Source organism: Diadema setosum, chromosome 2 (genome assembly GCF_964275005.1).
Source record: "Diadema setosum chromosome 2, eeDiaSeto1, whole genome shotgun sequence".
NCBI classification, from domain to species: Eukaryota; Metazoa; Echinodermata; class Echinoidea; order Diadematoida; family Diadematidae; genus Diadema; species Diadema setosum.
This window is the reverse complement of record NC_092686.1, coordinates 32,065,235-32,089,809: the sequence shown is the minus strand read 5'-3', so window position 1 is coordinate 32,089,809 and position 24,575 is coordinate 32,065,235. Positions and strand designations below refer to the sequence as shown.

Genomic DNA, 24,575 nt, shown 5'->3' with positions numbered 1-24,575 from the left:
TTTAGCCTCCACAAAGTACCTTGGTGGTGATATTTTGCTGTACACATATTTCAGTTCAAGGAGTTTTGATCACGAGTGCAACTGTTGGCATGGTTCTTCAGTGATATTACTGTATTTGACTAACAGCAATATAATCTATGGGAATGAGCTTCGATATCTAGAAACATCGAGTCATTTATTTGGAACACTGGGTGAAAAAAATCAAATATAACTTTCTATGACATCGTGATTCTTTACACAATTCACACAATGTGGCTAGTTTTGAAGCCAGGATGCATGATGTGAAAGTCTGCTCTTTAGAGGCTTTTCCCTGTTCTGTTCCCCCCCCCCCCCCCCCGTTACGTAAAACACTCAAGGTGGCCTTGTATTAAATGGCAGCGAAAGTGGATTTGATGTCCACTGAGTATGGCCCCTCCCCCATTTCATAATTTCACACCCTTTCTTTGTGCAGAGTTTGAGTTGCAAACCTGAATGGTAAAAGGCACAGCCATTCAACAAATATTACTGTACATCTGGTACATTTTGCAGTGTTTTCATTTCTGCATATTTCATGAGTCAACTAACATTCGCAAAATCAACAGCTCATGAAAGTATTGTCTCATGCAACACAAAACTCATGAAAATATTGCCTCACATAACACAAAGCTGACGAAAATATTGCCATATGCAAAACAAATGTGTTATACCATTTCCAAGGAGGAAATCCTGACACTTTCTCCTGACAAGGATAACGCTTGTTTCTCATTCTGTCACTGTCGTTTCAACTGTGAATTCAACCACTCGCCAACTAGACTTCATACTTCCAATTTGTGAAATATTATGACACGCAAAATGCACAGAATATACAGTAGTTTGGCACATATACAAACATACAAACAAAAGGTGTGAGAGATGTGTAGGAAAAACATAGATGAAATGCAGAAATTGCAATAATTTCTTTAGCCTAATTTCTTTAGCCTACCCACCCCCCCCCCCCCCATCCCACCCTCACATTTGGTCATAGTCTCATATTGGGTAGCTCATTCTCACAACCTGACCACCATGTTAAAGTGAGTACTCCAAGACTTCTCTACAGAGACATACTTTTTATCTTTGCTTGGCACTACCCTCAACAGGTAAATGAACATTTGTAACACAAAGTCATAAATGGGTCAAGTCATAGGTCAAGTCATAGGTTATATCATCTCCGGTGGCACAAGTTGGTTTTCTCACGCCGCGGAGCTTACTTGGGCACCTTGAACATTCACATGGATCACATATCTTGGTGAACATATTTTGTCATCTGGCCCAGCAATTGCCCCAGCAATTGCCTCAGCAAATGCCCAAACAATCCCACAGGGGACTTGAAGCTTTCTGCATCAGGCACTGCCTTGAACACAAATCTTTCTGGACCTATACAAGCCATGCATTCTACAGCACGACGAGTTGCCTGCTACACGTATCTGTCGTTGATCACACTGCTTTGTCATATCATGAAGGCAGTAACGTCTAACAATGCAGTATTCCTATTCGGCTCCATGCAAGGAAGGCCCTTTCCACTGGACACTCCATACATCCTTGCAAAGGTGGACGCACCAAGACCTTGACGTTTGGGGCTTGACCGCAGGACAGCTACTGAATCCTCAAGGATAGGACAAGGGCAGCCCTAGAGGGTTGGCCTCTTTCCCTGGCGTCATTCATCTCGTCCGCAGAAAGGACGTAGCGCTGAATTTCTCCAGAACCACATGTCACTCTGGACCACATCTGGGGTAAAGCTTCGCCCACTCCTACCACTTTCTGCACGTTGAAATTGACATAAGAAAGTAAAAACAGAACATTCAGAGGATGAAGACATCATCACTCGATATTTCTTTATCATTTATGGCTAGCTGTCTGCACACTGAGAAAAAGTCACTCTATCATTACAATAACAGGCAGTTGTGAATTCCTAATGAAAGCAGTTCTCATCCATGATTCTAGATATATCTTTCAGTTTGTCAAACAACAGTGTATATGATTTAATAACATCAACAACTATGCTCCCAATTCCCAAATGAGCAAAGATGTAACTTACATATGTACTGAAGGATAAGACAAGTGATACAAAACAATTTGCAGATAAAATCTTTTTACAAGATGGGATCAACAGAGTTGTCAAATTAACATAGCTGTGACATTTAGAATAAAGAATTATTGCAGATTTTAAATTCTACAATATCTTTCCGCCAATATTCAAAAATGAGCCCAACATTTCCGACATGGAAAGTTGTCAAACAGATTGCTACTCGCGACTGGTCATCAAAGAGGTTATATACTAGCAGGTACGAGAGTGCTTGCTCGCAATGTGCCCTGTACAATTGCTCAGTGAGTACGTAGAGCGAGGCATAAGGCTTGCCTCTCATGGCGGACAGCACTCCTTACTATACACACTAGCAGCCATGGAGCAGCCAAGGAGTGTGGACTCGGAGTATGCCCTGTACTTGCTCTGTGAGTGTGGAGCACAAACATGCAGAGCAAAGTCTGCCATCACTAATTAGGGCACGTCTATATCTTCTTGTAACCACATAAATTTTAGGTGGTACAACATTTGCTCCTGCGACACTTGCTCCAGTCTTATTTTCTCCAAGGACTTAAGGTTAGGATTAGGGTTGTGATAGGGTTTTACACTTAGTTTGATGAGGTAGTGAGCATATAATTTCTTTGCGTGCCATTGACTGGCTGATACCAACCTGTTGCCTTTGGCGTTGAAGATCTGCTCGGTGTCTGGCGCCCCCTTGGGGTGGTGGAATCGAGGCTTGTGCTCCTTAGGGACACTGATGGCGGGCCTCTGAAGACTAGCCAGCATCTCTGAATGGTATAACAGAGAAATATTTGATTGGAACCGAGTGAATTGGTACTTTTTCCTACCAATCCTTAAATATCATTTTATCTTCCTCTATCCATTCTATCTACCCATCTATCTATCTATCTTAGATCTATCTATCTATCTATCTATCTATCTATCTATCTATCTATCTATCTGTCTGTCTATCTATCTATCTATCTATCTATCTATCTATCTACCTATCTATCTATCTTATATCTATCTATCTATCTATCTATCTATCTATCTATCTATATATCTGTCCATCCATCCATCTATCCATCTATCTATCTATTCATCAATCTATCTTTTCACTTATCTACCTTCCTATATCTACAGAGAGAAAGAGAGAAAGACACATTTAAACACTTTCAAAAGCCCCAGCTGAAATCAGAATGAACAGAAAAAGACTTGCTGTCTGCTATGATTCAAGAAGCCAAGGTACACTATGATTCAAAATCCGCAAATACAGCTAGCTTCAAAGATCCTAAACTCCTGTACACCTGATACTAGGCCAAGTCAAACTGCCACAATGGTCCCAAATGCACTCTGAATAAATATCAAGTTGAACCAGGCGCGGCGCTAGGGTGCAATTAACTCGCCAAAAGCTTATGACCTCGAAGCCTCAGTTGCAAAAAGTAGACAGCTTGTGTGCGTAAAACCGCTGGGGAAGTGTTGCAGGACAATCGCAATATCTCACCTCAAAGCCATCAAATGATTAAATCTATACAGCAAACTGAAGAAGAAACTATTCTCTAACTCGTAATGTTAGTTATTTGGGGTTTTATTGAGGATAAACGTGTGAAAATAATGTCGAAACTTAGCTTACAAAACAGAAAATTTGGTCTCAAAACAAGTGTTATTTTCTCACATTTTCCTTCATTGCACAAAAATGAAACTTCGGTATGTGACTTATGGTAGTATATCCATGCTGCTCTCCAAATATCTTTTCTGTATCATTTGGCGCACAGCTATGTCTGGAAAAAATCGAGATCACTGTCACTTGTGACCCACGTAAAATCCATGGCGTAAGGAATACGCAGTCCGATGTATTGGTTTTTGTGCTGCTTGAAACAGTTGAAGCACAAAGCAGGGTTCCTCTCTTGCCCACTCACCACCCTGCTGACCGAAAATCGACCTCTGTCGCATTGCGCCGAGCCTGACACCGCTGATTGGCTAAGCGTGCACTCACCAGTAGAAAACGCATGCGCAGGAGGATGATCTAGTTGTGCATGTCCAGTATCTTCTCTTAAAGTTGGTTGTCTTTTTGCTCTTATTTTTACCTAACTACTAATTGCACAAACACGAGACTTCGCAGGTAGTGAGTCTGGTGTATACAGACTAGTAATATGTTGATCAAATGCATATTCATGCAGGCGCAGACTTGTGTCGGGAAAAAATCGTAACCCCTTCCCACAGTCGACTCAAGCAGAAAAATACACATATCTCGAAAGATACATCAGCGTTTTCGCCCAAAAATCATATGAAGGATGATATATTCATATTTGATATATGTGTGAAGTTTCAAGGGATTTGGTGGTAAAATAAGGGAGATACGAGGAGGTGAACTTTCGAGATTTTTTGTCCTTTCCTCCGCACAGCGCTTCGATGACCGTTAAGAATTCAAAAGCTTTGGCCTCTTATCAGTGAGTTAATTGCACCGTAGCACCGGGGCTGGAACACTCTACCATTTAGCAAAATGCAAAAGGGTCTTTAACACTGCATATGATGATGTTAAAGACACCAATGACAGGATGGTTTCTTCAAACTTAACTTTCCATGGGGGTGGGTGGGGTGGTAGTGGGGGACTGGAGTGTGGTAAATCCCATCACAGATGTAAAAGTGTTGAACACCCATCTGGTTCCCCACTGAGATGATATGAAGAGTTTGATCTTAAAACGAGGTAACTCCATTTTTGTTGATTTCAGATATCTGCTATTAAAGCTGCTAAAAACACAAGGAAAATAATATGAAGATATGGGATATTTCAACCATAAATTCAAGAATATTCCTTGTCATGTAAGAAGTGAAATATCACTGGAAAAGTTTAATTTTCCCTATCTGATGATGGGCTTACTTTAAAATGTTACAAAATGGTGCTTAACCCATTTTGTGATAAAGCTCTTCACATTGCATGCCCTCCAGACACACTCTCCTCACCTTCATAGTCCTCCTCCTCCTGTCTCTCATTGATGTGGAGAGTCAACTCCTTCATCCTCTGCTTCTCTGCTCTCTCGGCCTGACAAAAAACACATACACAAAATAAAAACACTCGGTAACCCTTCACTTTCCTTCAATGTGTTTCAGCTGCAAGAATGACAGCGTTCATTGTAATATATGTTGGGGCTCAGTCGTAAGTATTGAAAGGAAATTACTGTGGTTTGTATGACTGCACACACACAAAATGTACACTGTTCTTCATGGAAGCGTGCATTTTACTGGAATCAAGATGAATTTCCGCTTAAGACCATTAGAATGTGATGAATCACAGCATTTCTCAGCCGTAAGTGTTCCATAAGCTGATGGACTCTGTAAAACAGATGGTATGAATTGCCCTTTATATAGCAACACAAAATAAAGAATCTTCTATTCTTTTTTTTCAGCCGTGAACCGTGCTGTTTCTTGACAAATTTTATAAAAGTTAAAAAGGAAGATTAAGATAATGATTCTTTTAAGGGTAAGTAGTTAGCCCTAAGCAATCCAGACCATCTACACCAAACTAGAAGATGAAGAAAAAGAAGAAGAAGAAGAAGAAGAAGAAGAAGAAGAAGAAGAAGAAGAAGAAGAAGAAGAAGAAAAAGAAGAAGGAGAAGAAGACAAAGATGAAGAAGACAACGAAGATGATGACGAAGACGATGACGAAGACGACAAAGAAGATGAAGAAGAGGAAGAGGAGGAGGAAAAGGAGAGCTGACCAACCTGCTCCCTGTTCTTGAGGTTAGATGCCAGCTCCGAGTTGATCGGAACCTCAAACTCCCGAAAGTGCTGCTTGTTCCCCTTCCGGGTCATCAGCACAAAGTTCACCGTGCTAGGGTCTTCCGGTGACAGCTGCGGCTGGAAGGGGTTAAAGGTCATGGGTTTGGCACTCGTCCGAGCCTTGATGTGAAGAGGAACCCCAATGTCCAGCTGAGCCACCTTCATGGATTCTGCATTTCTTTGCTGTGAATATTCAAGAGTTATAAGATTTGTTCATTAGTATGAAAATCATTCTTGGTTTGTTATTTACACTGCACCAGATTTTGAAAGCAGTCATTGTCAACTTTGTAGAGTTTATATAATGCATGCTTTCTAGGTATTTTCATGGCAATAGAGTAACGAAGTGATGATGTAATGTGCAGTCTTTTTTTATAGCTTGGGTTGGAACCAAGTGCATGCATGAAAACTCAGGCCAGGTGAGGTTGTTTAGAACCAGTTTTCATGGCAATGACTGGTTATGACATCACACTTTGGTACTCCATTACTACACCTGATAAAATCCCCTCTCATAACCAAAGTCTCCCCTTTAAAAGACGTTCATTGTGAGCAAACTGAACTTTTGACAGATGTGGAGGTATTTGAACTTGAATCAAACTAGGACCAAAATTTGGATCTTTCATGCATCTCATGAATGACTCTCGAATGAAGACCTCCGACATGAAAATGTTCATATCTTATAAAACATAATCACAAAGACAGATCCACACAAGGGATTCAAGACGGCTGCAGGTCAAAGATTATCTCTCACTCTCCACACACAAACATGTCATTTACATTAAATGTAAAATATTTAGGATCTCATGTCATTTGCTAGAAACAAACATCACCCACAAAAAAAGAGAAAAAATGAAAGCGACAAAAGAAATGTTATTCTGCAGATATCTTGACAGGCTAAGATGGTCATTACCTGGATATTTTCAGACAGCATCTTATCAAAAGCTTCGGTGAAGTTCTCGTCTTCCTCACAGGCCATTAGTTTGGGTCCTCCAGTGATCACAGTCACCTGATGTTTAGCACAGAGATTGACAATTATTATTATTTTGAGCAAGAGTGAAATAGTGACATCCAAAATTTAATCAACTGAAAGTTTTCATATCATGGAAATTCATTGTGTTTTCACATGAGCATTTTTTTTTGAGCACACACGAAAATTAAATGAAAGAAATGGTTACTCTAAACTAAAACTGCTATACAAACTTGTAGGGACAGGGACAAACTTATGACTTCCAACCTTTGACAAACACACCACTATCAAATGAAGTCCATATGCACAGACCTTAACTAGGTTACAAAAACATCTTGTGTTTAGAAAGAAACCTATATTGATTTTTTTTAAAAAAGAAAAGAAAAAAGAGTATTACACCTTCTTGGTAACAAGTAAGTGCCATCCTGTTGCCCTTGTGTAAGTTGACAGCATGCCAAAGAAAATGACTACAAGTCGGGTGCAGTAATTACTCACTGAAAAGTACAATAAGACTTTTACATGACGTAATTCTGAGCCTGCATCAGAAAAGCTATTCTATTGTGGTCGCACTCTAGTGATGAAAAGAGACAGACATCTTCTCAGACATCTCCTGGATACAGATCTACCTTTACATACTTTGTCTCTTGGATCCACATTTTACTGGAGAGTGGCAAACTTACATGGTCATCTTCTTCATTTTCACCAGCTGACTCCAGGGCAAAGTTATCATCCCCATAGTCATTGTACGGCTGAAGGGGAAAACGGAGAGAGATATTGCATGGCATCTGTGAGTGTTCTATGTCACAACGACTCAAATTCTTGAAGTTAGCAGACTAGTCCCCCTATATATCCTTCACTCCAACCTATATCTGACGTATACGCACGTGATGCATTTCTATATACCTACCTCACGTGTATCAGTTAATATTCCATTAAGTTCTAGAAGCCACATGTTTATGGTTTGGGGCTGTATTTTTCTATGATAATTTTACTATTCATTATCAGCATTCCATGGAGTGGAGCATAACAAATATTTCTTTTATCAAGGCCCTTGCATGTTTATAATTATGTAATCCATTCTTTTTTCATGTGCAGAATTTTCTGAGGTCTCTTAATTCCTAAATTCATTCATGTGGATCACAAATTACTTTGTTGATACATTTTCGTGAAAAGTATTATATGACATAAATCACAGAACTTGATATTCAGCTTTGACCTTTGTAACTTAAATCACAACCTGCCCACATGTGATATGTAACCAGTGTATTTGATAGAACTGAATGCATGCATGCATGTGTGCTAGCTGCACTAGACGAGGCCACATTTCTGCCTTGAGCCGACATGATTGTGCAATCATTCTACTGGTTATACAGTAAAGACATCAGCTCGCTGTGGTAGTCCTTTTACCATGAATATTAAAAAGTGATGCCAAAGAATTTCTGTAAGATGTAATTGCTGTATGCATACTTTGAACAAAAAACGAAAGAGAGACAAAAGATATTGTCACAATATTGTCAGAGAGTAATATAAAAAAAAAGAAGAAAAAAAAAAGGAAGAGGATCAAAACTGTTTGTGACTCCAAGTCCATCAATGTTAACCAACCTCCTCCTGTTCCTCGCCCGTATTCTGACTCTGACTGTTGGTGGCGCTGTTGCGGTCAGCTCTGCGATGACGCCCGCCGCTTTCCCCCAGCTCACCATCGGACAGATCATCGTCGTCATCATTCAGGGACATGGACTCGACACCTGGGTCAAAAAGGACAGATGCACTTGAATGGTCAAGAACTGGTTCAACATAACATGATGTAAAAGGCACTTGATGAGGCAGAGTTTTAGGCACAAGAGAAGACTTGCAATTTAGATCACTTGCAAATGTGATTTAGTGATCACGACGACATGTTCCATTTTCCAGTCTCTAGGTTTTCAAAACCACACTTTGAAAAGGAGAACAGCAACATGAAAGTAATTTGCATATGTGAACTGTGTTCTCCATTGTGTTTGCTACTTTATACCCCATGATTTCAGAAGTAGAATATTTTGCAAATTGGAACTTGCCTCTCAATAAGAGTTTAATTCACGATCCAGAAACACACTGAACAGAACAAGAGAGAATCACTACCACTTTTCACGAGAAACTTAGCAATTTCCACCCTGGGAGGCATTATGCAATACATCTATGTTACATAAGGCAATATTTTTGTGAGTTGTTGATTATGTGACAACCAGATGACTTCGTCTGTTGAGAATGAGAAGGGCGTTAAGTTATCTTGAACACTATGGGTTTTGTGACAACTTAACGCCCTTATCATTCTCAACCGACGACTTGCGAAATTTGTGAAAGTAGAAACACCGCACTGGGTATACCATGCATACAGTATACATGAACATAAATAGTTAAAGATTAAAGCTGCTTTATGCTGTTTCTCTTTGCCAAGATTATTATCATTGTAATTTTTTCTTAACATCACATCAGCATTACTGTCATCCTCATGGTAAATCTTTGTCTTCATCCTAATTACAATCATTATCATCAAAATTATAACCATAATTATTATTACTATCATTACCATCATCATCATCACCATCATCATCCCTCCTGCATTGCTCATCACCTTCAACACCATCACCCAATCTCACCTTGCGACAGTTCCACCTGGTCCTCATTCCCTTCCATGATGGGCATTAACCCTTGGCCCCCAGCTGGTGGCTGAACAATGTTCAGCTGGATCTCAGGTATGATGTTTGCTGGCATGGATTAACAGGCAGAAGTTTCAGTCAGTATTGTCATAATATATCATATGAAATAAACTCTTGAAGGCAAATGACCTAATTCATATCTGCAAGTTATTACCTCCGCCAAGGGAGGAGGTTATGTTTTCGTTACCGTTGGTTTGTGTGTTTGTCCGTGTGCAAAATAACTCAAAAAGTAGTCAACGGATTTGGATGAAACTTGCAGGAAAGGTTTAAAATGGTCCAAGTAACAGATGATTAAATTTTGGTAGTGATTCGAGAATTTTTTGGGATTTTATCAAGGATTTTTGATATTTTGGCAGGTTGGTCAATGAACTTGGGAGTTCAGGCTGCGCGTATTTCAGGTTTGCATGCATGCATTTGTTTCTACTAGGGCAAGGTGTGCCGTGCAGCTGAGGGTTTATGACGTAGCAAAGGCTTCTACATTGGGAAATCGGGCGACTTTCAGCACACAATGCTATAAGTACGTATGGGTGGAAATCACTGATATCTCTATGGAAGAACAAGATCAGTGGTGGAAATGAGCTGCATGCTTGGCGGAGGTCTGCGCTCTCAGAGTGCTTCTCTAGTTCATTGAGTAGTACAAAAAAACAACAACAACACAAACATTGATTGATACAACAGGCCAAATTACTACGTTTCATAAGCAAAGCTTTCCCATGACACCAAGTAGAAATTCACAGTAGATTTTTCCTGTCGCTTCTATGACATGCAGCCAAAATAAAGAGCCTAGTATATATCTTTGTCAAGGCAACACTCACTGATCTTCTGGACCTGATCTTTCTCCAGCTGTGCCACCTCCTTGTGAGCCTCCTCCAGAGAGACAAAGAGCTTGAGCTTGGGTCTCAGCATCTCTAGGGTGTCTGAGATGGCGTTGTCCACGTCCATGGGGAACGGGCGGCCCTCTGTATTCCAGTTTGGCAGGTTGCGCTTGTACCAGATGTATTGCTGTAGCAGCACAGAGATATCGAAACTTAAGATATGACACTTCACACACTACCCCTTCCCCCCCCCCCCAAAAAAAAAGAACAAAAAAAAAAACAACCCAAAACGCCTGCATCCATTTTGATGAGAAGCAATCACCCTAATGTGCAACCACTCAAACCAAGATCATCGGAATTCACGTGACATAACAGGTTCCACAACATTTGCTCCTGCGACAATTGCTCCCATGAAATATCTGCATGCTATGAAGTCAAACACAAATTCCAACCACAAACATAACCCTAACCCTAGTCCTAATCCTCACATCAAACTAAACCTAAAACCTATCACAACCCTAACCCTAACCCTCAGTTCTTGGAGAAAATAAGTCCAGAGCAATTGTCGCAGGAGCAAATGCTGCATCACCAACATAACATGACTTGAAACCTATGACTTCATGCAATCACTAAATATGATATTTCTTCATGGATTATGCCATTCAACAATTCCATAATGATTATGATTGAGTGACCACTATTCAGTTTGTACACTTTTTAGAGCTGACATATAATAATGGATTTCAGAAATAATGATACACCTCTTACTATCCTGTTGTTGCAGTTGCTGTTTTGTTGTTGTTGTTGTTGTTGTTATTGTTGTTGTTGTTGTTGTTGTTGTTGTTGTTGTTGTTGTTGTTGTTGTTGTTGTTGTTGTTGTTGGGTGGTGGTGGTGGTGGTGGTTGTGGTGGTGATGGTATTGGTGGTGGTGGTGGTGGTGGTGGTGGTGGTAGTTTTCTTTCAGGTAAGTGTCTGGAACTCATCTGTGTTTTTACTTGACACACTTGGCTTACATTTGAGGTAAATTGGCTAATCACAGTGCAGATCACTAAAATTCACCATGAAGCCACCACAAGAGTTAAACTGAATAAATTATTTCTTTGTTTTTTGGTTTGTTTGGTTTTTGCCATATCGACAAATTATATGCAAAAGCAATGCTGCACTTTAAAAACTGCACCAATATTTCCCACATGGATATTTTCATCATATGTAGCCATCTGAGTGCCTCCAGAACTCAGTCAAAAGAGGGAGACACAACGTACCTGGAAGTAGACGAGGAAGCAGTCCAGTTTCTTCTTGCTCGAGCCGCGGTCAAAGAACTGACCACAGGTGTCCAGCAACGTGCAGACCAGTCTGATCCTAAACAGGTGCTCTGGAGGATCGAGGGGGCTTTCCACACCTATCCAACACAAGAAAGAAAAGGAAAAAAAACAAACAAACAAACAAACAAACAAAAGGAAAGTTTTATGAAATCTGAAGCATGTATTGTTCTAGTTAGGTTCTGGAGGGTGGATTCCTATTGTAGAATTTAAAATACTGTAAAAGAGAACATTTTCACAGTGTGAAAATTTTCATGTGTTTCGCATGGTATGAAACAAATGCAAAAATAATACAAATGTGTAAATTGTTTGCTGCTTTATGTAATATATATTTCATGTCATGTCATGTCATGTCATGTCATGTCATGTCATGTCATGTCATGTCATGTCATGTCATGTCATGTCATGTCATGTCATGTCATGTCATGTCATGTCATGTCATGTCATGTCATGTCATGTCATGTCATGTCATGTCATATCATATCATATCATATCATATCATATCATATCATATCATATCATATCATATCATATCATATCATATCATATCATATCATATCATATCATACTGCAAACCAGATACTTTTTACCACAGTATGGGTTGCGCCACCTCAAAATACCTCTTGAAGTGCTCAGCTATCACCAGAGATTATGTAATATGTATTGACCTTACCATCTAGTGTGACACCAAAGCGTATCAGGGAGTAGAGAGTCTTGAAGATAACGCTGGACTCCACCAGGCGATAGTTGTAGAGCTCTCCCAGAAACTTGACCACTGTCACTCTGCGCTGGTTGTATTTAGGGTGGTTGATCTGCACACACATAAAATAGATAAATGAATAAAATCCCACTGCAAGTCAAAATTGCATCTATACATACCTGCACATGCTAAAATTCAATAAATAAGAATAACTGGGAGAAAATAATGCCAAAAAAAATTAATTTTCACCAATCTCCCAAAGATCACTATTAGTGGATGTTGACAAAAATAGGAATACAAGGTCCACTGAAGCTTCTTTTTTCCTAAGAAACTGGAATGTTCCTATTGAATGGGAACAGTTGACAGGTATAAATGACCATAACAATCAAGCATGACCATGACAATCAAGCACGGCAAACATTGTTGACTCCAATCCAAAGACATCTGACTTCACATCAGAATGAAGCATGATGATGACTGACATTTTTGAAAGTCTTTGGAATTTTCTTCATCTAATGCTATGCTCATGAGGCAGATCAAATCTAGAGAGACAAGCTTTGAAAGGTATGGGTGACAGCTTTGGAAAGTGAATAGCTAAACAAGACCACTCACGCACCACCAACAAATTTTTTTCTTCATGATGCAAGCACTGAGTTCATTGTTATGAATAACAACAAATGGGGATAGAGAGATAGGTGATGTGACGAGCAGTGGCTATCATTTGTATTACTTTAGAAATTGAGAAAGTTTGAGACTGCCAAATAATGACATAAAATGTCACCAGCAAATTTCGATGAATGCAGCATGATTACTCTGGAAATGCTTGCCAAAAATTACTGTCTTCAAAAGTTAACAAAACTGCCACTCAAACTGTTGTCTTAGATTAAAAAAGCATCAACAGAAAGACACTCTAGTAAGAGGCAAAACATTCTGTCCCTCGGATAGGACATAAAATGGAGGTCCTGCGTGTGAGAGCATCACAACACATGTATGTAAAAGATCCCAAATCATTCATTCATTGCTAAGAGCAGGGTGCATAACCCAGTGAAGTGGTCCCCCTCACATCCAACATGACCCCTTGTAAGACCAGCTAATGCAGCTGGATATGGGCTATCCAGCTTTCTTCTCAGATGGAAAATGAAACAAACAAACACACACACAAACAAACAAATAAACAGACAAACAAACACTCCAACAGCAGGAAGAAGATGGGCGTGGCCTACCTCCATCCCGATGCGCACATCCTCCAGGATAGCATCCACCACCCGGATACCAGCGTCGTCATGGTACTGGACCAGGCCGGCTAGGAGGTTGGCCAGACAGTGCACGTTGTTGTACTTGAGGTTCCACACACTACTCAGGCACTTCACTGTGTACTGCTTGATCTGGAGCAGCAAAGAGACAAACACTCACATGCATTAAAAAGAAAAATAAGCAAGCAAATACCAAATACATAAAACAATGATGATATCTACTCATCAGTGCAGCAATTGACTGTCACAAGTCAGTAACTCTAATCCACTCCGCACAATTTTTCAGTTCATTCACAGTAGTATCTTATAAAATTGTTCACAAAATGTGACTCTTCTGAGAGAACTTGGGAAACAAAAATCCTCAGTGAATATATTCCACCTCTGTCCATTTTCTGCTGCTACAAGTGTATATTCATGGGCCCGAATTAATGAAGGTGGTTTGAATTTAAACCATGGTTTATGCAAATTTCTTCTGTGTAGATACGATTGACATATTGTGTATGCCAACAAACGTCAAGTAACAAGTGCGCGTTAATACGCACATGTCAAAGGTACTCCTATTTCACACTTTATTTTAGACCATGATCTTAATTTGTACCGTGGTTCAAGTTTAAACCATCTTCGTGAATTTGGGCCATAGAGTTAGTCATCTTTGATTGAAAACTCAGTTGCCATGGGAACCCCTCCCTTGTGGCACTGACCTCGGGCGTGTCCCAGGGCAGCTTCCTCATCTGCTTGAGCACCTTCTCCACGGTGGTCTTGGACAGATCTTTGAAGAGCAGCTTGCGGATGTACTCGTGCATCGGCGGTCGTACCTTCCTCTCGATCTACATTGGTGAAAAAGACCAGGACAAAATATAGATGCTTGCATTCTCTGAGACAGCAAACTTGATCCATGTTGTATAACTCAGCATAGAGAGCACATTACCTTACTGTCTGCCAAGTTGTAACTTCATTATTGCTTGGTAAAGTACATTGAACACAAGTAACTTCAGAAAGCTATTTGCAAGTTTAATACAACAATTGCTTTTAAATGTAATAGTCATTAATTACATCATTACTGTGCAAAAAATATGCATTGAATTGTAATAATGACATTTTGACCTCCATTCACACAAGGCTGCAAGAGCTTAAATAACAACATATCTGAATATTTTGTTTCTTTTGCCCTGACGAGGGATTATAAGTACCTTCTATAGAAGCACCGAGATGGTTTCAGCAGAGCAAGAACCTACAATGTTAAAATCTAAAGGTACCACTACATTTAGTTGACACAGTGTACAGAACCAAAGAAATCAAACACCACAATTCAGTCAAAACCTCAGATACAGAGGAAAGAAAAGACCTACCTTGGTGACCTCCGGGGGATTGCAGTAGAAGAAGGCATTGTCCACCATGGTGTTGTGTCTCTCCCCTAGCACCATCTTACTCTTCTTCCTCATCATCAGTTCCTATGGCAACAGAGAGCACTTGCAAAATTCAATATGCCTTCATCTACCTCATCTGATATACTTTCATTGCTCAATGATTTCTGCATTGCCAACAGCATGATTCTAATACCATATATCGACATCTCTGTGAAATACTAACATCTCTATGTACTGCATAAAATATGTATGCAATATATAATAGTGATGAAATACAGCATTACAAAATAACAAGAGTTCATTGCATTCCACAAATTCACATCATAAACAGAAGAGTAAATGAATGTAAGAATTATGAGAGACATCTCATGTAGATTGGTAATGCAAAGCTGAATTTCCCCACTGTATGGATATGTCAATACTGTTCTGGCAGTTCGATAACATAAAGTCATTATACAATTGTGTTACTGACATGAGCAATATTTTGGTCTTTTACCTTTGGTCCTGCTAGCCGCAGCCACACCAGCAAAACATCACAAAGTTTAACTTTGAGAAGTCTTTGTGAAGTTAGTTCGTCCGTCCACACCGGCAGCCAAACTTCTCAAAGATTCAGTTCTTGAAGTCAGGGTCAACTTAAACATTGCGAACTTAAACTTTGCAATGTTTTGCCAGTGTGACAGCGGCTACTGAGACATAATTTGGGGACTACGCAAAGATGGAATAGTTTGATCTCTATCAGGGGTGGCAAACACCTCGCTCCATGAATTCAATCAGCAGCCTTCTTGCTCAGTTACCTCTAATCCCACAGCATCAGTTACAGAAAAACATAACAAAACAGGGCTGCACACTAACCTTTTTTTTTTTTTTCTACTGGGCCGACCTGTGTTTCGGGCCAGTAGGTGCTCAGTTTTTACATCTTTTACGGATCCATTCCTGGAAAGTTGCTGGTCTGATAGTAATTTTCACTGGTCAGGGACTGTCAGACCAGTGCCTGTGTGCAGCGTTGCATAAAAAACTTGCAGATACTCTCATGTTGTAGCTGTACACCTGCCTGAACGCACATGGATATCATTCTACAGGTACATAATAAGTTACCAGGAAGCTAGATATATTGGTCCAAGCCAAAAAACTACAGTATGAAACAGATAAGGACAGTTGGACAGGACTCACCAGTAGGGCGTTGGTCTTGAGGTGGGACTCTGGGGAGCGGTAGAGGAACCGCCCACAGCTCTCCAGTAAGGCGCACGTCATGTCAATGTTGTGGTGCCGGAAATCTTGGATGAGGCTCTGAAAGAAAGAGGTTCACAGCAGAAGGGTTGATGGAGATGTATCTTATCTTTACATTATGTATAATCTTTAACTCAAGGCAAACATACATGGTAAAGGATCAAACTCCTACCCAATTTTCAAGTCATTACAAAGATGGCTATTTCCATGAGAAGCACATCCTATCCCGTGAGAACTGATTTACTTTGAATGTCAAGAGATGAAATACAAAGGGAAAAATGAGAGGGAATATACAAATAATTTCAAATCACAAAGACAGTGAGAATGTGTGATTTAAGTAGCATAGCCCTGATACCAGATTTCTGATTTTAAAGTTAATTGAATGTGTGTTTACACAGTAAAAGATAAAGATGAACATACGGATTACTATTAGCAGTCCATCGTTGTGACATTCGGCTATCACCATAATGTAGCACACTACCCTAATAACTGCCAATTAATTGATAAAATGTTGAAATGGCTTGAATTTGAATCTTCTATATACATGCAAGGTCAAAGGTGGAGAAATAAATGTTAATGAGAAAAATTATTTTAATTCTCATAATCAATGTAATGTCAGACAGGGCAGCTATAACATGAACATCCTACCTTGAGGCATTGCAGCGTATCAGCTTTGGAACACATCTTGAACTTGGTGAGTTCCCCTGCAAAAAATAGGATGAGATACTCAGAAGATGTCATCCTCACTAATATTTTGTTTTCAAACTTCCTGATGTGATAACATAAAATGCTTTGTCATTTTTAGTTCTTTTTTATCTAAATTTCTTTGTAAGTATCTAAGAATTGTAAAGAAGTATTTGTCTTGATATTCAAAGTATTCCATTACATGTACATGGTAACATGGCAAATTACATTTGAGTGAGAACACATTTAAGTGTATAGACTATCCTCTTTTCTCTGTTTATGGGAAAATTACAAATGACTTCTTGGCAACAGTATGATCAGTGAATTGGTAGAAAAGAAACTGCAAAACAACTGTCTTGGCATTAAAAACAATAACAAGCAAAAAAGGACCAATCTAATATCATGCTTTATAGTGATCTGAAGCTCCTTTTCCTCACCAACTATATGTTACCCTAGACATTATTCTACATCCATTGCTCAGTCAGTGACCAACACAATCCATCACACAAAGTGAGATGACCCTTACCGATGAATCTTGCCACTTTAATCTTGGACTCCACCATCATTTGATCCTTCTTCCTCACCTGGTGATTGTCAAGAACACATGACAATGACAAGTGAATAAAATAAATCCCTTATTTCAGTCACCATCTACAAGAGCTGAAACAAAACATCAGTGCGATAAGAGGACGATCATCAAAACTTCAAATGCCTGACATAATGCATTAAAGGTAGGGAATCCCATTTGCATGCCTTAAATGAAGAGTTGTATAAATACAGTGGTATGTTGAAGAGAGTATAATTTTAGAAACTCCCATAAAGTATTGATAGTGGAAGGTAACATTTAGTACATTTTTATTGACCGTTAGATTTTGAATTGAATTTTTTTCGGGGCTCACCGTAAATTCCAGTACATTACTAGGCTACCTTTGCAGACCCATGCACTGCATGTGTGTCCATCACGTATATTTTGTGAAAAAAGTTCATCAAAACTTACAAACATTTCTATATACATTCTTGCCACACACTCTATATGTTATTACATCAGCTCTTATACTTTTAGATAGTGTTTATAGATAAAAAAAAAATACAGAAGACTGCAACAAGAAGGCTGAAGTGTGGCTGACACACAGAACTACTGAGTAGTTGAGTTTTGAGCATTATTCAAATTGTAGATAACTGTTGACTTCCAAATTTCTCAGCAGTGGCCTAAACAAGTCCCCTGAGGTTCATATTTAACGTTTTGCTGCATTTTGGGAGGTCTGTAAAAGGTATCCCCTACCTTTAACTTGCCCAAATAGAGCATGCACCTTAGTGCGGGTATGTAAACCTCCAGTACGCACAGCTTGAACCCCAAGTTAGTTGACCTTACATGCCAAAAGATGAAAAATCCTTCAAAAATCCATAAAAATTCCTGGATCACTACTAAAATTAAATGAGGTGTTTCTTGTGTCAATATTGAGTTATTATGCAAATTTCATTTTATTCCGTACTAAAATTTTGAGTTAATTTGAAAAAAAAAACAAAAAAAAACAATGCCCATGATCACTTAACTTCCTCCTTCCTTGGTCTTGGTGGAGATAATAACTAGACCTCACAAAAGTGACGTGAGAGCAGCATCTTTGGGAGAAGATATAGGGCAAACCAGTTGAGATATGATGTAAGACATCAGAATGGGACAAATATAATCAATACTCACATGCCACCTGAATTCATTCTTGAGTCTCTCCACCAAGTCTTCTGCTATGTCAGGCATACACACATACAGTGTTGCTACCAGGCGGGAATAGAATGGCAGCAGGTCCAGCCTGGAGCACACACACACAGAAAAAAAAAGAGAGAAAGATAGAAAAAAAAAGATGTGTATGATAATTGATGTAAGTGCAATGTGTGTCTCTTTCTGAAGTTTTGTGTATGAATCTCTACAAGGGCAAAATAATTTCTAGTGTGTTGGTATATTACTCGTATTTAAAAATCAGAGAAGTATTTGTTATCAGAATTACTATATATTGTGAGCATTTCACGTAGTCACTCCTAAATATGGTTCAATGCACAATTCTTGGTTGTGTGACATATGAAGGGAATATCGACATTCAGGTTTCAACCTTGCCAATAGCACAGATTGTTAGGTTTTTTTTTTTAAACTATACTACAGTTACATCAATATCAAACAAATTCAAACAAAGTGGCACGCATGAAATTGATAACATTGGCATTAAAATCAGTGGCTTTTGACTGATGACATTATTATCTTTCAGCAAATTCTCTAATCTTATCCATTGTAAAAACGCAGATGTACCAAATTGTGTGATTTCCCTGCGCAAAACTTGACACGACTGCAGAGGTAAAGGCGCTAATGGACTCACCTTGTTCTGGGGACGTTGAAGAGAGCTTTGGCCAGCTTCTTCCTGTTGGCCTTTGTGTTCAGATTCAAGCAGAAGTCAACAGCAGCCTGATGGTCAGAATATCAGGATCAGATTAAAAACAATATGCTGGGCTAATTTGCTGTGCAAGTGAGATATTAATGGAGCACAACTGCATGACAAGGACTCCTAAATTAACAATCATGTCTACAACTCCAGGATAAGATGATGGGAATCTTGGGAGAACAGAAGCCTTTACAGTAGAGCATCATATGTCCATTTAGTCACTTGCAAATTTCAATTACTGAAGAACAAGTACACCTATGCTGTGATTCACAAAATAGAGGTTGCCTTTAATCAAACCTGAATAAATCTTAAGATTATCCTCAACCGTAATGGTCATACCAAATACATCATACCACGAAAGTTATGGGAAGGTACTGTTTACACCTAAGTCATCTCATAGCTGATGGCTACTCATGAAGATGAAGATATAGTATCTTTCTCATATGATACAGTAACTATAGTAACTCACTTTGAAATATGCTATTGAATTTTCCTACATCCTTTCAGTAGCATCAAGAGACTCATGGCTTCCAAAGGGTTTCATCACTGTGTATGAATGAATGAATGAATGAATGAATGAATGAATGAATGAATGAATGGGGCCTCAAAAAGTCATAACAAGTCTCCACACATATTTTTAAATCTCACAGAGCACACTGACCTTGTCTATATGGTCTCTGTTGACACACTGTGGGAGGCTGTTGATGTATGCATCCATCAACATCTTGAGGGTGGCATTGCTGATCTGTTCTCCCTCGTCGGCATCTGAAAGAGATGAAGGAAAACGGGATACAGGAGCTTGTCCAGGAGTTTGGATCTCTCCTGCCCCGCATACTGGGAAAAGGCAGGAGAGATCTTACCTCTTTTGACAACTGACCTTCCACAGTACTCTTAATTGTCCCCAAGCTGTACAGGCAATCAGCGTTTGGGGCGACCCCTGCCATTTGACAAAAGGGTTCGCACATGCACACACTTGATGAATTACAGCTGGGCACTATCAATTACGTGGCAAGGTCACTCTCCCCTCCAAATTTTGTCCCCGGTGGTGACAAGCTTTGTGGAGACACTGGGAGAAGTCGTAGTGAGTGTCCAGACTATGGTTTTGGAGAGGAAAGTCCTGCGGTGTGGGACTTTCCCTGAGGACTTTCCCTCCCCCCCCATGCCGGACCCAGTGTGAATGCGGGGTTCATCTTGTCCATAACATAAATGGGAATCCTTGTGAAGTGGGGAAAGGTCTGGAATCAAAATAAGGAGACCCTCAGTTCTAATACAGCCAAGTGCAAACATTCTTGGACAGGGTGTCTTGCTCGCAATGTTTTGACCTAGGAACCAGAATGGGTACGTGGCATATGCCTGGAAGATAATAATAATAATAATAATAATGGCAAAGCCCTTTTGGTTAGGAAGATCAGTGCTGTGAAGGAAGCATTCTATGCTACAAAAGACTTACAAAATAGAGTGCACTGTTCCTCACTTCACATTATTCTCATTTAAACAATTTGTATAATAGTCTTTTTTTGAAGCACTGCTTAAGTTTTCTGACCTTCATCCCCTTCGGCAGGGTCTATCTCTTCCAGCGCCATCTCTTCCTCTGGTTTCGTCTCGGTGGCTTGCTCCTGCTCCTCCTCCCCTGCTGCATCCTGGTCTCCCTCTTCCACCGTCTCCTCCTCATCAGTCGCTATCTCCAGGGCCTTGATGTCTGGGGGTCAGAGGTCAGATATACAATTAACAAAATGCAACTGACAATCACAAAATGCAAACACACTGGCCAAGTCAGAGAAAGCTCACACAGCATAATGTGGACATTTGTTTTGTTGTTGTTGGGTTGTTTTTTTTTGTTTTTTTGTAGTTGTTGTTGTTGTTTTTTTTTGGGGGGGGGTATTCATTTCTCTGGAAAACAATTTGACTGATTTCAAATTTGATAAAAGCTATTTGGATGCCCACAGCTGTCAACAAGATGAGGTATAACGAAATATGTAGGATCTGCTACCTAGACGGTAGATCTACTCACAGGGTTCGAAATTGGCGATGGTCCGCTGGCCATTGGCCACCCAAAATCACGTCGGACTAGCTAAAAATCATCAAATTCGGAAGTTACTAGTCCGTGTGGCCAGCCAAATATTGCTCCAGTGTCGTTCCCAGCATACTGGCTGTGACAAGCGCTGAACGCAAATCGCTGCGTATGTAGGTGTGCAGCGTGCGAACGGAGCTAGTCCGTTTGTGCATCCTGTCCATTTGTGCATCCTGTAAAGGAGTCTGCGCCAAGACTACTACATGCACCACCCTGGCACGGTCTCATATATATAGGCCGTGTTGTAGCTTCTCCCTGGAGAGGCTGCAGTGCCAGTGGTGCGTGTTGTAGTCTTGGCGCATGCAGACTTTTTCCAAGATCTACAAGGGTTTGTGCCTGCAAACTAGCAGACGCCCATGGACCCTGGTGTTTACATCGATCGCCGTGGTATCTGAATGTATACCGAATACCGGTAGTTGTATTGTGTGTCTGGCCAGCCACATGCACATGCTGCTACATGCACTTTGTCCAATGTCTGTTTCTTTTCTCTCTCTCTCTTCTTTGCTTCTTCATCCGCTTATTCCCCTACCTCCCAAGTACGAACTGACTTTTTAGAGTGTTGTCTGTGTGATCTTAACGATGTTATTGCATCATTTTTCTGCAATTAAGAGGTGAGTTTCTGTTCATGTGTCGCATACTTTGTTTGACGATGTGCAGGTGAAAAGTGTTCGAACTTTGTTTCCCGTGTACCGTGGAAACTCGATATATAGTTGTAATATACAGTGACTAGACCTTCATTCGCCTTCGGAGATCTGATAACAAACTGATTTCTCTGGTCCCATTGAATTCATTTCCTTTGTTTTGTATTGTTTATTGACTACTGATATAAACATTAGGATTACAAAGAACAAATTGTCTCGGTCCCAAGGAGCTTGTCATACCGAGTTTCCATTGTACAAGTGTATTTCGCTTGGCGTTCGGTGCTGCAAACTTCCGCTAGGGCTTATTCTCTTCCGTGGTTTCTAATATTATCGTGATTATCACTACTAGTTTGGTACAATTTCTTTCGTTTAATGTCACTCTGTTCGTTCCCTTTATATTTCGAAGTATTTAAAAGTGATTAATTTAAGTGTCTGGCACTGTACATGCATTGTCGTAACGGCGATTTCTCCGCTTTGCTGCAGTATTTCGAAGGAAGTTTGATCCCAGCTGTGTGTGAGCTTTTGTAGAGTTTGTGTTGTCGGGATGTTGTTGTTTGCGTAGGTGCAGTTTATCTCGAGTGATCATGTTGGTCATGTTTCTGAATGTTATAGGACAAGGGCCGAATGATCTGAGTGATGGTGACGATAATTACTGATGCTGGTGTAAAAGACAGCTTGCTGAGCATACTTCTTCTTTCCCCTCCGGCCCATGAATGATGAAAAAAAAAAATACATACACCTCACAACAAGAACCACTTGCTAGATAGCAACCTTCGTAAAGTTAAATCTAAATGTTCATTAACAGCAAAGGGGAAAAACACGACAGTAAATACAAGCGAAGAGATTGTGTATGCAGTCTCTGGTCTTACGAGAAACTTGACACCCCACACCCTCTCCCCTTGTGGAAATTTCCACAAAACCAGGAGCCAGACCCCAGCTAGGTGCCAGACGAAAGAATGTGCGCACTGGAATTTATAAACAGGGTGTAAATATAGCCTGGAAATATCGATCGAAGAACTAGCTCGTGAGTTGAGTTCAAGGAATCATCGCAAAGATCATGATTTTATAAGTAACAATGGTTCTATAGCCTTTCTTGTGACCCATAGTAGAAATATCGAACAGTCGATTACACTATAAATCATAATAGTGTGCTTGATCGAGTATTTTAAATGTTTACTGAACTGTAGAAAGGGATTGATTAATCACTCGATTAAAAACTAAATCACAGAAATATATGAAAGTTCTCGTATGCCGAGACAAATTCACTACCCGGTTAGACAGCGGGAAGAGAATCTAACCTCCCTGGGTGTCGGGAAGTTTTCACAAACTCCAGGATCACCCCCTCCCCCTGCCAACTCCAACATGTTGCTCCCAAACGTGCATGGTAAATGCATGGAGCTACCAATGTAGCTCCATGGTAAATGCATGGCGTCTCGATGTCACCGTCAGGTACCCGAGGCTGCTTTGTTTTTGTCTTGGAATATTGATTCATTTCTTGTCATGACATGAGTGTAGTAATCTTTTTGCATGACTATGTAAAAATTTATGATACTCAACTCGTCTTTTTGATGTTTTTCTTTCAGTCCAAAAGGAAGACAAGATAGTATCATGACGTATCAATTGTTCAAAAGGTCTGCTTTTGATAACTCACAGACTATCAAATCACCCTTGCCTGTTCTCAGGCCCCTAGCTCCACCCAATCCAGCAATCTACACGCGCGCGCAAATTTTGCCATGTGGTTTTGCCAGCCAGCTGTCGGAATGTGCTTTGAAGTTACATGGCAGCCTGGCCTGGCTGGCCTGAATGGGTGTCGAGTTTCAATCAACATACATGTAGTACTGTTGTTTTATTCTTTCACCTGACAGAAACACGGAAATCAGGAAGGTGTAGGGAAGAGGTTTTTGTTGTGTGTTGCAATATGTGTGTGTGTGTGTGTTTTCTCGTTGTGTTTTCTTGGTTTTCTTTTCCAATGAGATCGAGGCCAAGGTGTGGAAAGATCAGAGTGAAATGAGTACAAGTACACAGTGAAATGAGTCAGGTAGAGGGGAGATGGAATAACCAATTACCAGAAGCATTTTAAATATTGAAGTACCAATATTATGTGAAAAAAAAATAAGGAGAGCTACACCTATTTTAGTGCTCCTGACAAGGCGTAAAGGAGCGTGGTAATAGTCCTCAAAAATGAAACCCTGATAATTGGCCTTAAATATGCTATTTCTCTCTTTTTCTCAACCTCAGCTGTTTATCAACTTCACTCTCTTTTTTTTTTTCCCATTAAAACCTTGACATACTACTGATTTTTTTTTTTCAATTATTTATATTTTCTGATTTTTTTTTTCTGTTCGGGCAAGTGTTTTACACTAATTTGCAAATCTGCTTGCCCGATCGGGCAAGTGAGTAAAAAAAGTTGTGTAGCACCCTGGTTTATAATGGTGCCTCTTGTGAATGTCGTGTTGGTGTGATTACGGCGTGTGTGCGTTCGTAAATAAACATCAACATTTCCGAGAAGGCCTGTAGGCTGTATGTCTTGCCCCTGACCCGGGAGACAATTTAACCTGTCACGAAACTGTTACAAAACATAGTGATGATGT

The 24,575-nt window shown here is 40.0% G+C and overlaps 1 protein-coding gene across 1 annotated transcript in view; it reads right to left on the bottom strand.

Annotated features, from left to right (window-relative positions):
- Positions 1-991: 991 nt before the first annotated feature.
- LOC140246269 (regulator of nonsense transcripts 2-like) overlaps positions 992-24,575 on the bottom strand; it is a 47,960-nt gene continuing 24,376 nt past the window's right edge. Inside the window, exons 19-34 of the mRNA XM_072325730.1 lie at positions 16,808-16,863; positions 16,103-16,219; positions 14,915-15,016; positions 14,267-14,392; positions 13,536-13,697; positions 12,286-12,424; positions 11,556-11,692; positions 10,294-10,480; positions 9,419-9,526; positions 8,385-8,527; positions 7,463-7,531; positions 6,726-6,821; positions 5,762-6,001; positions 5,003-5,081; positions 2,709-2,826; positions 992-1,776 (exon numbers count right to left, since the gene is read on the bottom strand). Of these exons, the coding sequence (XP_072181831.1) occupies positions 1,767-1,776; positions 2,709-2,826; positions 5,003-5,081; positions 5,762-6,001; positions 6,726-6,821; positions 7,463-7,531; positions 8,385-8,527; positions 9,419-9,526; positions 10,294-10,480; positions 11,556-11,692; positions 12,286-12,424; positions 13,536-13,697; positions 14,267-14,392; positions 14,915-15,016; positions 16,103-16,219; positions 16,808-16,863 (1,889 nt within the window). The 3' untranslated portion in view covers positions 992-1,766. The remainder of the gene's footprint in view (positions 1,777-2,708; positions 2,827-5,002; positions 5,082-5,761; positions 6,002-6,725; positions 6,822-7,462; positions 7,532-8,384; positions 8,528-9,418; positions 9,527-10,293; positions 10,481-11,555; positions 11,693-12,285; positions 12,425-13,535; positions 13,698-14,266; positions 14,393-14,914; positions 15,017-16,102; positions 16,220-16,807; positions 16,864-24,575) is intronic.